A 14165-nucleotide genomic window follows, 5' to 3' on the forward strand; every position below is an offset into this window, starting at 1 on the left:
AAGTTCCTAGGATATTTGGAACATGCAGTAGTAGTATATTTCCCATATATTTCATTGGGCTTCATACTTTAGTTTATACCAAGCCTATACTTTTAAATATAGGCATTTAATCGACGATAGGGATTACAGTTTGCCTATTTCCTGAACCTCTACCACACATTTGCCTATAATATTCCAGGAAACACTTCCTGTGCTGCATGTACCTCAGAGCTTGCACAACCTAAAAATAGGCACATATGGTAGAGGTCATGTAGAGGGCATGTCAAAGGCCAATATGAGTGTTTAACAGTGCATTTTTACTTGGGGAGTGGAGGATGTTACTCAGCTGTCCGCCCTGTCAAGCCAGACAGACGGAATGGAAATGATTCATATTAGGATGTAGCTGAAAAATAAGTGAGACTGTATTTCCAAATGTGTTTTCAAGCACCAGTCCAGACAGGGAACTTAACTATAGTTAATTAATAGCACAACTCATTTCAGAGTTCAGAGTTAAATGAACACTGCAGATTTGACTGTGTTTCAATTGTGGCAGTTCGTTGCCTCAAATTAAATGAAGAATCACAGTGTAGGTTGGAATGGTGCTGGAAAAAGGTGTTGACCCTGAGTGGTGATGGAATTTCCGGACTAGTGTGGAGACATCACAACATTGCATGATGCATTTCATGGCCTATTTGGATGCAGGGAGCACATTTTCCTGAGAAAGACTTGAAATCCTTCCCAAAGGATCCACCATGAACTTTGTGGGGGCCTTAATCCTGACTTATACTTTGTCGTGCGACATTATCACACGCCGAAAATATCAGATCTACAAGCACGTTGTGAGCTTCCAGATCTGCTAGTTTCTGCACAAATTAAAGGGTCTACACCATGAAAATCACTTTTTTCTTGGTTTTTTGTATTTTTTGGGGTCCCCAGTGTCTCTTGTACCCAAAAAAATGTTTTTTTTTTAAATTCAGTCATTCCTTCTCATTTCATGGATTTCCAGAATGGGCGTGTCTGAACAGGCGATCTCAGAATGGAAATGTTTATGATGTCACAAACATTATTGATGGCAAACCCAATGTTAAATGAAAAGTGCCCGAATCGCTCCCCTAAGTGGGGGTCTACGAACAAATACTTCGGGCTCGGATTTTGGCTCCGCCCCCCGGAAGTGGGTGAAACGGGCACCTCAAACACTTGGTGGAATTGTTCAAAAATGTTCAAAGTGTTTTTTTTTCGATTTTGTATTTTTCTTAGATGCTTCTTTTTATGCAGAATTTTTCATTTTTTTCTTCTTTTTTTAAATAATTTTTTTAAATATTTTTTTGTATTAACAGACAGAATTGCTCAGTAGCCCCCCCCTGCCCAAGAGGACGTTTTGGTATTGCAGCTGAAAGCGCTGTATAAGCCAGAGACAATTGACTTGGGATGAGTATATCTGAGTGATGATTTAGGCTCAAACCTTTTGAAAAAGATGAGCGCTATTCATCTTTTCTGTGCCAGAAACCAACTGCTGCTGTGCAGTCAATGAAAGCCTTGTGCAAGCTTAAATGTACCATCAACAGGAAGCCTGCATATGCCCAGTGACCTTGAAAACTCATCACCGCGCTTCATCCCTACAATAAATCTGCAGCACGACTGTGTGAAGCAGTGAGGCCATGGCTATAGGATGGAGCCACGGTAATGACGGTTTGGTAAGCGGCGGTGTTAAGAAGGTAACGCGTCCTGTCTATTTAAAAGGCTCGGTGTGTGCGTTGTGTTTCTACAATGTGTCATCGGTGCATCATGTGATCCGCGATTGCAGCCACGACAAGGATGCTAAATCCACTACAGCTTATTCCACTTCCTCTACATAGCCATGTACTGTAATGCACGCCACGCACGGCCACTGTCTCTCTCCATTCCCTGCATGCACGCGCACACACACACACTTTCATTCACTTACACCCCTGGTTACCCCTCCCCTGAACGTTACACACAGCCTCTGTGACCTTTCCGAGCACTGAGTGATGAATAGTGTGTGTGTGTGTGTGTGTGTGTGTGTGTGTGTGTGTGTGTGTGTGAGAGAGAGTGTGAGAGAGAGAGAGAGCGAGAGAGGGGACAGCTCAAGGGCATGTAATACCACACTGGGCGCTGTGCCAGTGAAAGAAGGGATTATTTCACATGGCCTGGGTGCCCTGCTGGCCTGCTCCAGAGATACATGTCTCACTGAGCCGCCTGTCCATCACCGGTCAGGCAGCAGTCATGGAGTGCAGGGGACTGAGGGAGAGAGGGAGTTACTGTACTGCTCAGTAGTGTGAGGAAGGGACAGAGGCAACAAAAAAATCACACAAATAATGTATTTGTTTTATTAAATTATTTAATAATGTATTTAATAATTTAGTTTTATTGTCTTAAAGGGATACTTCACTTTCACATAAAATAAACATTTAAAAAATATATTAAAAATAAATGACAAAAGTAATGGAAAAATCACGGCCCCCTCACGCATTAGAGTGTCCTACTAATGTGTGAGGGGGCCTTTATTTTGCCATAACTTCTTTCATTTTTTTTTAATATTTATTTTTAATGTTTATTTTATGTGAAAGTGAAGTATCCCTTTAACTCCTAACCACTTAAGCCCTACTTTAAAAAATAGTTAAAATAGCCAATCTACAAGTATCGAGATTGTAGCTATTTTTGTACATGTTTGTAAAGTCCATATTCTGCACCCAAACTGTGCAAGACTTAGACTTGGGACCACAACTGGAAGTACAGATCCCCATAGACTATGGCAAAGATGCTAATAAACTGCTTACAATTAGGAAAAGGTAAAAATCAGCTTCAATCAATTTCAGATAGTTATGCCAAACTAGTGAGGAGAAAAATACATGAGTAACTGTATAAAAGTACCATTCGCCAACCACACACATATACAGTACATATTGGTGCACCAAGTCTATATAGTCTACGTTTAGCCCAGGCTGGCTAGGTCTGCTGCTTACTATGTGTTTAAATCAAAGAACTTTACAATTTTGCTTCTCTCTCGCTCTCTCTGTTTCCTATGTCCCTGCATATGCCACAAATACCCAGTCGATTGGTCAACCCACTAAGGAGAAAAATGTATGAGGAAAGACAGAATGGGGGGCAGACAAAGGTTTCCTCATTTCATAATCTTATTTTGTAGTAGGATTATAGTAGAATATAACCTCTGCCTGTAATGACATGTAATGACACAATAGGGACATCTGGTTATAAGTGGTCAACTATTTGGAGCAGTGGGCAGCTAACTCCATACAGAAAGGCCCCAATCAGGTTCAAACTATGGACCTTGCTAAAAGGCAACAGTGCTATCCACTGACCCACCATGCTACCCTGCAGATATTGTGCTGGTGCTGGTGCTGGTATACCACCTGTGATGAGATCGAGAAGTGAGAGAGCAGTTTGTGGTTAGTAAAGTAATACATTATTACTACATATTACATGAGTGTAAGTAAGTGTGTGAGAGAGAGACCGACAGACAGACAGACAAGATATACACGAAGATATTCTGCTAAATGATCCCTATTCCTGCACCATTGTGCAAGAATGGTGTATGAGAGAGGGGAGAGTAGTGTGAGAGAGGTGGCACCCTAGCTTGGTGAAAGCCCCCCTGCTGGGTTTCCTCTTTAATTTGCCTTAATACTCTGCCTGATGAAAAACATCACCACTGCCCCCTGGCAACAGGCTCGCCAATCCAAGCCCAGAGGCACCAAACAGAGAGACAGAGGAAGAGAGGGAGGGAGAGAGAGAAAGAAAGAGTGTGAGGTGCTAGGGACAAATGGAGGGATGGGAGGGGGTGAGAATGAGGGGGAAAAAGTGGGTGAAAAGAAATGGGAGGCGTAAAAATGACGAAGAAAGGAGGTTTGGTAGTGAGTGATTGTAGCAGTCTGTGATGGAAGGGGTGATCCTGTGCCTGCCGAGCAAATATCCTATAGTAGTGAATGAGGGGGCTTCTAAGCTATTTTTAGCCCGTGTTGCCATGTGTGGGGAATGTGCTGGGCTGAGATGCTTGCACTTGGCTCACACACAAACTGTACATTTTCTTTGCGCATGACACATCATCATCCTAATCCCATGCATGAATGGAGAACACCACCGGCTTGATTTCACCCAGTTGCTGAGGGCTGCACTAAACTGCATGACACTTGGTTGCCTCTGGATTTTTCTCTCTCCCTTAATATACTATACACACACACACACCTATGTTGAACACACCTCACGCACGCACACTTGGATAAGGGATTTTTGCACAACGAGGATCTTAGCTAAATTTTGCAAGTGTTACACACACAGCCTACATCAGCAAACGTGTGCGCACACACACACACATACCTGGGGGAGAATGACCTCAACATCTTTGATAGAACTGTCATCCACCTCATGTCAATACCACCTCATGCCACACGGGGGCAACAGATAGAAGTTAAAAGCTTTTCTCACTCCAGTTTCCCTGATCTCACCTCCTGTGAAATCATAGTGAATGATGAAATCACCTCACCTCTACAGTATAATGCTTAATTCATGGCATGCGTTGTGCACCGAAAATAGAAGATGTACAAGCTCACAACGCATATACATTGGGTTTAAGGTTGTTTAAGCCTAAATGTATATCAGGAATTTGAACATAATGAGTGGAGCTCTCTGTAGGTGTTGAAACGTAAGGAAATATCTATAATAATCCTCCAACGTGTCAGTGACATAACTTTCTACATGACAGTAAGTGTGTAAGTGACACTTAGACACTTACTAAGTGTGTATAGCCTCTATAGCCTGTGTATCACCTGTAATAAGGAAACAAACCGGTTTCAACTTTCAAACAGGACAGTGCAATAAATCCTCATTCAATAATAGAAAAAATATAAACAATAAAATATTACGTGCAAGTGTCGAGACTAGCTGCTTTTCAAAGTATGAATTAAATCGGAGGCTATTCATAAACACCTTTTAAGAACGGTTTAAAAAAATATATATATTTGTGAATGAGATCCCATGTCCCATTCTCTAATGGGACATAAAACAAATTATGTTATTTTCACATTATTGTTAGCTACTTAAAAAACAAACCAAAAAAACAAAGAAACTCTAGCAAAAAGATAAAGGTCAAAACAACCTTATAACAGACAGGTCAAGTCACTGCCATGTTAAACCTGACAGTGCCAGGTTCAACATACATGTGTACACTGTCAGTATAAAACAACATGGGGCACAGGATATTATCCTACAGTATGAGTAGTATGTGTAAAGCAGAGGTTAATTGTCGTCTTTTCCTGGATTTAATCACTCAAGTCCCATTTGATTTCATATATCTATGTATAAATTATTGTCACAAATACATTATCATCATAATAGTTATTTGGTAAAAGAATTGTGATATTAGATTTTGCCACCTAGCCCTAGTTAAGGACCATACCAGTTGGTCTGGGATATTTAGGTTATCGACTATGTTTCACTGTATACTTGGCATTATCGCTGACCATTTCCCAGATGTTTTCCATTCATTTCAGTATGATATTAAAATCAACTTCAACTGAAACTTGAATAAAGCGATTAAACACAAACTTTTATTGCAGCATTTTTGTCAAGGTTACATCATTGTTTTTGTCACGCAAGCACGTGAACCCACAGCGTCCCTATTCTAAGCATGTCATAGCAGGCAAACATTCGGCGAACGAAAACCGCCGATCTACTAGCTTGCAACGCGATGCGTTGTGATTTTGTAGATCGGCTATTTTCGGCAAAGACATTTGGTGTATAGGAAAAAAGGTAGAGGGCCCAATCAACAACATTTATATAGGGTGTAAGTTTTAAGGCGTGGACTGATATGGAAAGAAAGTCAAAGTCCCTGTACGAAACATGTTTTATACATAACTATGTACATGCATTTCTTTTATAAAAGAAAACAATGACCAAATAAAGTTCACAAACGCAAAAAACACAAGACAGTAGAAAAAAGAAATCATACTGTACATCACCACAATGTATAAAACTGCCTTAACAAAGGCTTTTTACCATAAAACATTTCAACAAAATATACAATTTCTCAAACTGATTTTCTTTTTATAGGCAGACAGCCAATTAGTGCAAGATACTTTTCCCTTGGTTAGAAGGAGTATATTACAAACACAATAAACACAAGCCAGTAAAAAAAAAAGGGGAGGAAAAAGTATGAATGTCTGAAACCAACGACTCTGTAGTCCTCGTTATGGCTGATTTATACCTGGTTTTGTGCGGCGGTGCGCACCTAAAATAGCTAAATGGCTATTTTTGGTGCGTGAAACCGTGCACAATTAAGTATATCAAGCCCTTTAATCATCATCGTTGGTAAATAGCTGTACATGCACCTTGTCTTTCAGGGCTTCGTTCTCCATGTAGACGTACATGGGAGTGCCATGGATGGATGGGCTAGCTTCTCTCGCCTCCCCATCTCTGTCCTCCTCTTGCTCTTCCTGGACCATGAGGTCATTGTAGGTGGACACACAGATGTCGTGGTCTTGGAGGGAGGCCGGGTAGCGAAGAGACGCCCCCTCGATTCTTACAGAGCGTCTCACGGGAGTGATGAAGCGCACCTCCTGGCCATTGACCCGCACTGGCTCCCTCTGCTTGCCACTGCAGGCAGAGCAAGAGAAAAATGATTATAATTGTTCACATCCAAATATTTCTGTCTTTCATTGGAATATCTGGGTAAAGGTCATTGTGTTTAACAATGCATGTACAATTATTTGGATTTGGTGTTTAGCAGATTTTCCAAGTACTGACATTGACTGTTCATAATTATAACCTTTATTATAACATAGTTCAGCCAGACCCTGGAAACAGCCGGCTGGGAATGTTGCTCGTCAGAAACTTGTGCCTATGATTTTAATGCCCTTTTATTTATAACGAGTGAAGCTAATAGATAGGGCTGACAAATGGGGCCTAATTAAACATTTTAAAGGCACCTTTGGAGAAAGCAACGTAGGAAATCTGCTTCACATATAAGAGTAGCATAACCACATTACCAAGAAGATGACACCAGCAAACTTCACTGAATTGCACATTTCCTCTGCCATATTAGTGCTGTTCAGTTTCACATGATTCACCCTCTGGAGGAATTAACCACTTAACCCTATATGCACATCATTGACCCGGGTCCCCCGGGGGTTCTGTACTTGGCCCCCTGCTTATTTCCCCTGCTCCAAAACACTTTACCGAAAATAGACCATCTATAAGTTTAGCATTGAGAGCTTGTAGATCTGTAACAGGATGTTCATCCATTTCACCAATTATGGCATGCCCAGCATAGAGAGGCTAGGTTTATTGTGGTTAAACAGTCATGCAGTAGATTCTAAATTGTTCAGGCAGCCTCACAAAGTCAGCCCAAGGATATTGTCAATGGGCATAGACCAAAATTACTTTGCATACAACTGGATCATCCATAACCACTGAAATCCTCTATACTTACAACTAGTACTTAGTAAACAGGGGTCGGCTATGTACTTGGCCCGCTCTTCTTTGCACTGTGTTGCGAGCTTATAGATCTGCTATTTTCTGTGAACATTTGCTCTAGTAGGGATGCTAGGGTTCAGGTGGTTAACCAGTCAACTGTCATGATGTAGAATGGGCATAGCCATCTGGTAAATCAGCCTCTTGCTAAACCGAGTAAGGGTACAGGGCTGCTATAGTCCTTCGCGCAGCTGTACCCGGTTTGAAAACTGAGGTTGTGAGAATTTATCTGACTTTGTGAAGCTACTATACATGTGGAAGGCCTTGAAAAGGAGGGTCAATCACATACCTCGGAGTCAGCGTTGATGTGATTTTGTACTTGATCATAGATGAGCTGCTTTTTTCCCCATAGATGCGTGCTCTGAGATGATTTGGGGTAAATGTGGGGGTTACTGCAGCCTCAGAAGAATTGTGCCCCTGTACGGGTGACTTCTCCTGCTTCTGCAGTTCTTGAGGTGTGCATGCACGACCTGGGGACAAAAAGTCAAGTCAAATGTGTCCATTAACCACCATAAATTGGGTGGATCTGACACAATACCCTACTCCTGGAAATATATAGGCTGTCAAGGAACAGGATTAAGATAAAGAAAGCCGTTTGCATTTCCATTACGAGGATAATAATGCTCTTAATAATCAAATAAGTCATGGTGATGCCAGGGATGATCAGCCAATATAGCATGAGGCACAGGGCAAGTAAAATATTGGATGATGTACCATAGACTGGGGACATGTAATACTACGGACTTAAAACTAAAACAGGAGAGAGGTGAGAGTGCAATACACCCATTTCAAGGAGATTATTTGGAAGGCATCAATTCAACTACTGGTGTGTACTGTACAGCATCCTGACCTTGAATGTCATCCTTTTTCTTCAGGATATCAAACACGACATCACGCAGCCCGTCCACAGGCTACAGCAAAGGAGAAAGATTGTACAAGTGAAAGACAAATACAGATCATATTGATATGGCTACCATTCCATTATCACCAGATGAACACTGTGGGTGTGATGATGCATCTGTGACACTATCATGAAATGCTTTGGCAATGATCTTCACATGTAAAACTTAAGAGCGGATAAGGTTTCTGGACCAGAAAAATTAAAACACATTGTGTGCGTGTTAAGGTAGGGTAAGTGATATTTGTTTGTTAAAATGCAAACTCAGTTTAATTAATTGGGTTTACAGCTAGTAACAGAGATGAATGACTGGTGATGCTCAGAGCACTGGACACTTACCTCCAGAACTACACGCACAGCCTCCTCAAACATGGGCAGGACTTCAAGGTTGCCCTGTCGCTCCATCAGGCGGGCCTTACAGATCCAGTACTTGGCAAATTTCTGAGCCATCGCAGGCAAACGAGAGAGGTGTTCCAGAACCTGTTCTGTGAGGCAACCCTGTGGGAGCATACCAACATCAATAAACAAACCTAGTTCAGAGATAAACACACCCTGCATGTCTCTGAAGAAAGTTCTTCAGAATTCACGGAACAAAACAAATGACAATATAGGGATACAATGTCACAGACGGGCAGTTTTGCATCATGGCATTGATTTATTATCGTTATTATTAACCACATGAACCCTAGCATCCTTATTCTGGACATTCAGTGAAAATAGCAGAGCTTGTAAATTGTCTATTTTCCCTATTTACAACAAAATATATAGGGTAGTTCACATATATAATAGAACATAGGAAAAGTGGAAGTGGAGCATATCATTTCAAAGCCAGTGAGTCACAATTTTGTCTGCAGTCTGAAACTACTTTGAACTGGAGACTGAAAGCAGCCCAAAAGCTAACAGTCTTAAATTACTGGCACTTCCATGTTATTTGTGAACAAGTACCTCTTCCAGCAGTTTGACACAGTCAGCCAGGGACCTGTCCACAGCACAGATCAGGGCTCGGGTGTCATCGTCATCGTCCATGTTGGTCCAGTAGGGCTGTGGCAACGCCACAGTACGCCTGACCTGAGGAGGCTTCACCTGCATCGGAGGACGCTTGTAAGAGATGCCCTTAGCTTCCCGCCATTCCCGGAGCTTTCGCCTTTAGAACAAACAATAGAAGGGACAAAGCTGAAGATTATTTGGATATTTCCGAGTTTCTGCCTAATAATTTAAAGACACCAATTTAAACTTTAATAGCCCCCCCACCCAAAAACTTGCTATATAATAGAGTGCTATAATAATAATAGATTAAACCACAAAGAGGTTAAAGTGCCAATATGTTCTTGCCTCAGACCCAGAGTGGTATGTTTGTGATATTTAAGTTAATTTGACAAAGGACCAATTTATTCCTTTAAATTAATATTAATTCTAAAATAAGAAAATAGGTAAGGCGTTACCTGACCAGTGATAATGGTCTAATACTTATGTCACCTGTTATGTAGCATCTGATCAATTTGTTAGTAAATGTATGTATCATAATTAACCTATAACCTGATTGGATTTCAAAATGAATCTGTATGCAATATGCATCTTACAAGAAAATGTAAACTGAAGCGCACCAAATGTAACTTCAACTCCAACTGTATGATGAGATGAAAATGTCTCATCTGTCCACACTTAAGCGTTACTCTTATTTTGAGTTGCCACTCTCCCACAACCAATAAAAAACATCATCGTAGTTTCACATAATGGCACTTTGAGTCAGGACAAATATAGTGCTAATGACGGCAGCCCATATCGTGGGCAATCGTTTTGGCACTACTTGTGGGAGACTCACCCACACGTTATTAGACACAAACATTAAGAGGTTTTAAACATGTAGTTTCATGGGTGCAACGGTCTATGACATTAATCCCTGAAATACTATTTGACCACCCAAACATTTAGCGCAATCTGAGCTGCTGAAGCAGGGCTTTATTGAACCTTTCACTCAAGTAGTTCCAGACGCAATGATTTAGGGCCAAAATATATCTGATTTGTTCTTAAATTATGACCGCTCACAAGTCTCAGTTCATCTGAGACTGGTTTGCAAACTGTTCCCTGAGTCAGAGCAAAACATAGAGACAGCATTTAAACTGCATTTAAACTTCCAGAGGATCTGAGGCTTGCTATAAGTAAAACGACTTAAATGTGAACTCTGGCTTTGAGTATTATTTGTGTTTAGCAACAACAATAATTTGATGAGTATAGTGTCATGGACATCTCTGTGCACAACACTGTATGTGAGAGGAAATAAACTTACATTCTCTCTTCCTGGGCTGCTGTCAAGTTATGTTTCTCTGTCTGAGGCATCACTGTGGCCTGTGCTTTTGGGGTCTTCGTATCTGTGGCCCATTCCACCAGACTGAGACTCTTCGCACGCCGTGGCAATGTCTGAGGTACATATGGAATACCAGCTCTTTTTGTACACTCTTCTCTCTTGTTATTACTCGCTCCTCCATGCACCTTGTCTTTCTGCTCGACAGTATGCGTGGCCCTCTTTGAAACGGTGTTCTGCCGTTGGCCTCCTGCCTCGGAAGTTCCTCCGGAGCCAACCTTCTGTGATTGGGCATCAACTGTCCCTTCAACCCCAGATCTGTGCTCTGAAGCCTTCTTTGATGGTTGAACTGATTTAGCATATTTTGTCACTCTCCCCTTCTGATCTGGCTTGGTGGGTGCTGTTGTGGGTCTGGTGGAGACGCATGTTGCTTTGAATGCAGCAGGAGGTCGATTATGATGGGATTCTTTCTTTGAATCAATAGCACTCTTGTTGTCCGTCCCTCTATGCACCTCGTCTTTCTCTTTCAGCCAGGCAGTATGTGTGGTCCTGTTCGACACTGTGTTCTGCCGTTGGCCTCCTGCCCTAGAGGATCCTCCTGAGCCAACCTTTTGTGGTTGGGCATTACCAGTCCCTTCAACCGCAGATCTGTGCTCTGAAGCCTTCTTTGACAATTGAACTGATTTTATGGATTTTGTCACTCTCTCATTCTGATGTGGCTTGACGGATGCTGTTGTGGACCTGGTGGATGTCGCTTTGAATGCCGTTTGAAGTGATGGCTTAAGAGATTTGACGGGAGGTGGTTTTGAAACAGTCTTGTTCAGTGTCTTACTTTTAATGCCAGTAACTGAAGCCCCAGTGGCCGTGGTTCTTGTATGCTTGAGACCAACTGTGGTGGAAAATGGTTTCCCTCGAGCCAAGGTGGATTTTTGGGCAGCTGATGAGACTAATCTTGTGGTATTATTGGAGTGTCCTCTGTTAGCTGTGGAGCTGGTAGTGGTGGTTGCTGTTGGGATGGTGGCTCTAGGCTGCAGCACAGCAGGAATGAGTCCAGTTCTGGTTTTGGCAATGGGGCCAAGGCTCATTCTGGAACTGCACGTCACCTGGAGGCCTGATTTGGCTGCACGTGTAGCCCTACTGGCTCGGTAATTTGGCTGTGATGCAGTTGGGCGGGGAATGTTTGAAAGGGACTTGGATGAACTATAGCGAACGGGTGGTTTAATTCCCACAATAAGCTGATTTTTGGGTTTATTGGCTGCATTAAGGTTGGATTTTAAGGATGCAATAGTGTATTTTCTTGTCTGCGCTGCATTTTCACTCAATCCAAGTATGTTTGTTCTTGAGGGCTGTGAAGCTCCCTTAGTGATCCCAGGTTGGACTTTTTGGGCTTCATTTCTCATATTGGCTGCATTTGGAGCCTGGTTCTCTTTACTCTTGGCTGACTGTGAAAGGAATAAAAAGAAAATACCAACTGTTACACATGCTGTCAAGTAAACCCGTTCACAAGTATGTATTTATACTGAATGGCAGGTTCTTACAGAGGAGTCTAAATCGGAAACATTGCTCTTCATGATAAAGAGTTCAATGGAACTAAAGCTTGTGAAATTCAATCACTTACAATGTGATAAAATATGAACCAAATGACTTCTCCCACTAGGGGAGTAAAATGCACTGATCAAATCGATGAGGTCAGAGATGTACACCCCTACAATAACTTAACATTTACAGTACTCTCAATGAAGCCATGATTGCTGTCCGCCAAACCGGGTTCATGGTGTTCTTTGTTATTAAATCGTTTTCTATGCTGAGCGATTTTTCATGTCAGAGCCATTCATAATTCAAAATAAACATTTTTAAAAAGCGGAGATGGTCTTCTATCCTGCTGACCTTGAAAAGATCATCCATTTTTCTATCTCATCTTGGTTAAATAACTGCAATTCCTTGTACTCTGGACTTCTGCAGAAAACAAACTCATGTCTTGTCCAAATTCCTGCTAGGCTTTTAACTCGAGACGTGAACACATTACACCCATGATCCTGGTCTCTCTCCACTGGTTGCCTGTTTGTTTTATGGCTTGCCTCCCACAGCTGGCACAAACTACTACTGTTATTTTCAAAATACAATACAAATAGAAAGAGGGAAAATAAATAACTTAATAAAACAAGAGACAGCGTGCATTACACTTACGGTAGGCTTTACTGTGGCCATAGCAGGCTTCTTAGCCTCATGTCCATCACGGAGATATGGCCTGAGGAGGTAAATTAAATCAACGTTAGATGTGTGAAGGAAAATAAAGATGTCAATCATGAATCATGAATACACAGTTATCTTACTTAGAGTTGGGCGGTTTCAGCCTCCCCTTCGCTGCCAAGTATTCCATTAACTTCTGCTTCCGTATATCTGTGACAGACAAAAACAGACACATATGTACTTAAACTCTATATACTTGGTTGACCGGGGTCCACAGGGTTAATACTTGGCCCACCCCCTTTCCCCCCGTACACCAAATCTCTTCTCCAAAAAAATGCAGACCCACATGTTAATAAGAGCTTGTAGATCGGCCAATTTTGCTGAATGTAGGCCTGCCCAGAAAAGGGACGCCAGGGTCCATATGGTTAAATCAACCACATTGTCCTAAGTTCTCCTATTCATAAGCATTGTCCAAGCAGTACATTCCAACTGCTCAGTGAGTGGACTCAGCTGCTACAAGTGTTGGGAACTTGGGATAGTTTTGTGAGTTTTCTTCTTTGTACAAATTGAAATCATTGTTTTATTATTTAGATCAAGTACAGCCTGACCATTTGACTCATTCAGGTGGACAATTATCTGATTATGTGACATGTATTTGTTCCCCTAATAATTCAATGTATACATTATATTCTCTTGAGCACGTCATTTAATTCAATGAAGTTACATTTTCTAACTTCTAGAGTTAGAAAAAAAACTAAGTTTCCTTCACTAGTCATCGTGATTATTCTCGTTTTTGTAACCCCATAAGAGTATATATGACAGGACACTTTGGATTCAAATGATGGGTATCTGGACACAGTTACACAGATAGAGGATTTCACCCCTGCAGCCATAGACTCAGCTCAAAAAGATCAATTTCAAAACAGAACACGTTAGATCATCAATGAACGAGATTAGGCCTAACTAAAGTTTGACGAATCTCACGGTCACGGACGCACACTCTGCACTCCGTGCTTGTAATAATGTAATCATGTGTGGTTAACCATAACATTACTAACGTTAACAGTAGCTAGCTAGCTTATCTTAGCCAGCTGGCCAACTCAACTGGCTACCTTTTCTGCTAAGTTCCTGCTCCGCCACGGTCTCCCCTTCGTCCATGATCACTAGAGCCCGAGGTTTTATCTTCTCTTTCGCTGATCGGGTGCAACTAAACGGTTAGCTGTTGTTAGCTGAATGTTGGCGGTTCGGTACTATAGGAGCCTAACTGTTTTGTTTACACTCTCACATACCATG

General features: G+C 41.7%; 1 protein-coding gene across 1 annotated transcript; it reads right to left on the reverse strand.

Moving 5' to 3' along the window:
- Positions 1-5907: 5907 nt before the first annotated feature.
- On the reverse strand, positions 5908-14165 carry ckap2l (cytoskeleton associated protein 2-like). Its single transcript, XM_080434466.1, has 9 exons — positions 13985-14165; positions 13016-13082; positions 12870-12930; positions 10668-12124; positions 9326-9524; positions 8720-8878; positions 8333-8393; positions 7772-7952; positions 5908-6606 (listed from the first exon to the last, which is right to left on the reverse strand). The coding sequence occupies exons 1-9, from the start codon at positions 14028-14030 to the stop codon at positions 6306-6308; spliced, it is 2532 nt and encodes an 843-aa protein (XP_080290592.1). The 5' UTR covers positions 14031-14165; the 3' UTR covers positions 5908-6305.

This window comes from Gymnoscopelus braueri (assembly GCF_963280865.1).
Source record: "Gymnoscopelus braueri genome assembly, chromosome: 7".
Taxonomy (NCBI): domain Eukaryota; kingdom Metazoa; phylum Chordata; class Actinopteri; order Myctophiformes; family Myctophidae; genus Gymnoscopelus; species Gymnoscopelus braueri.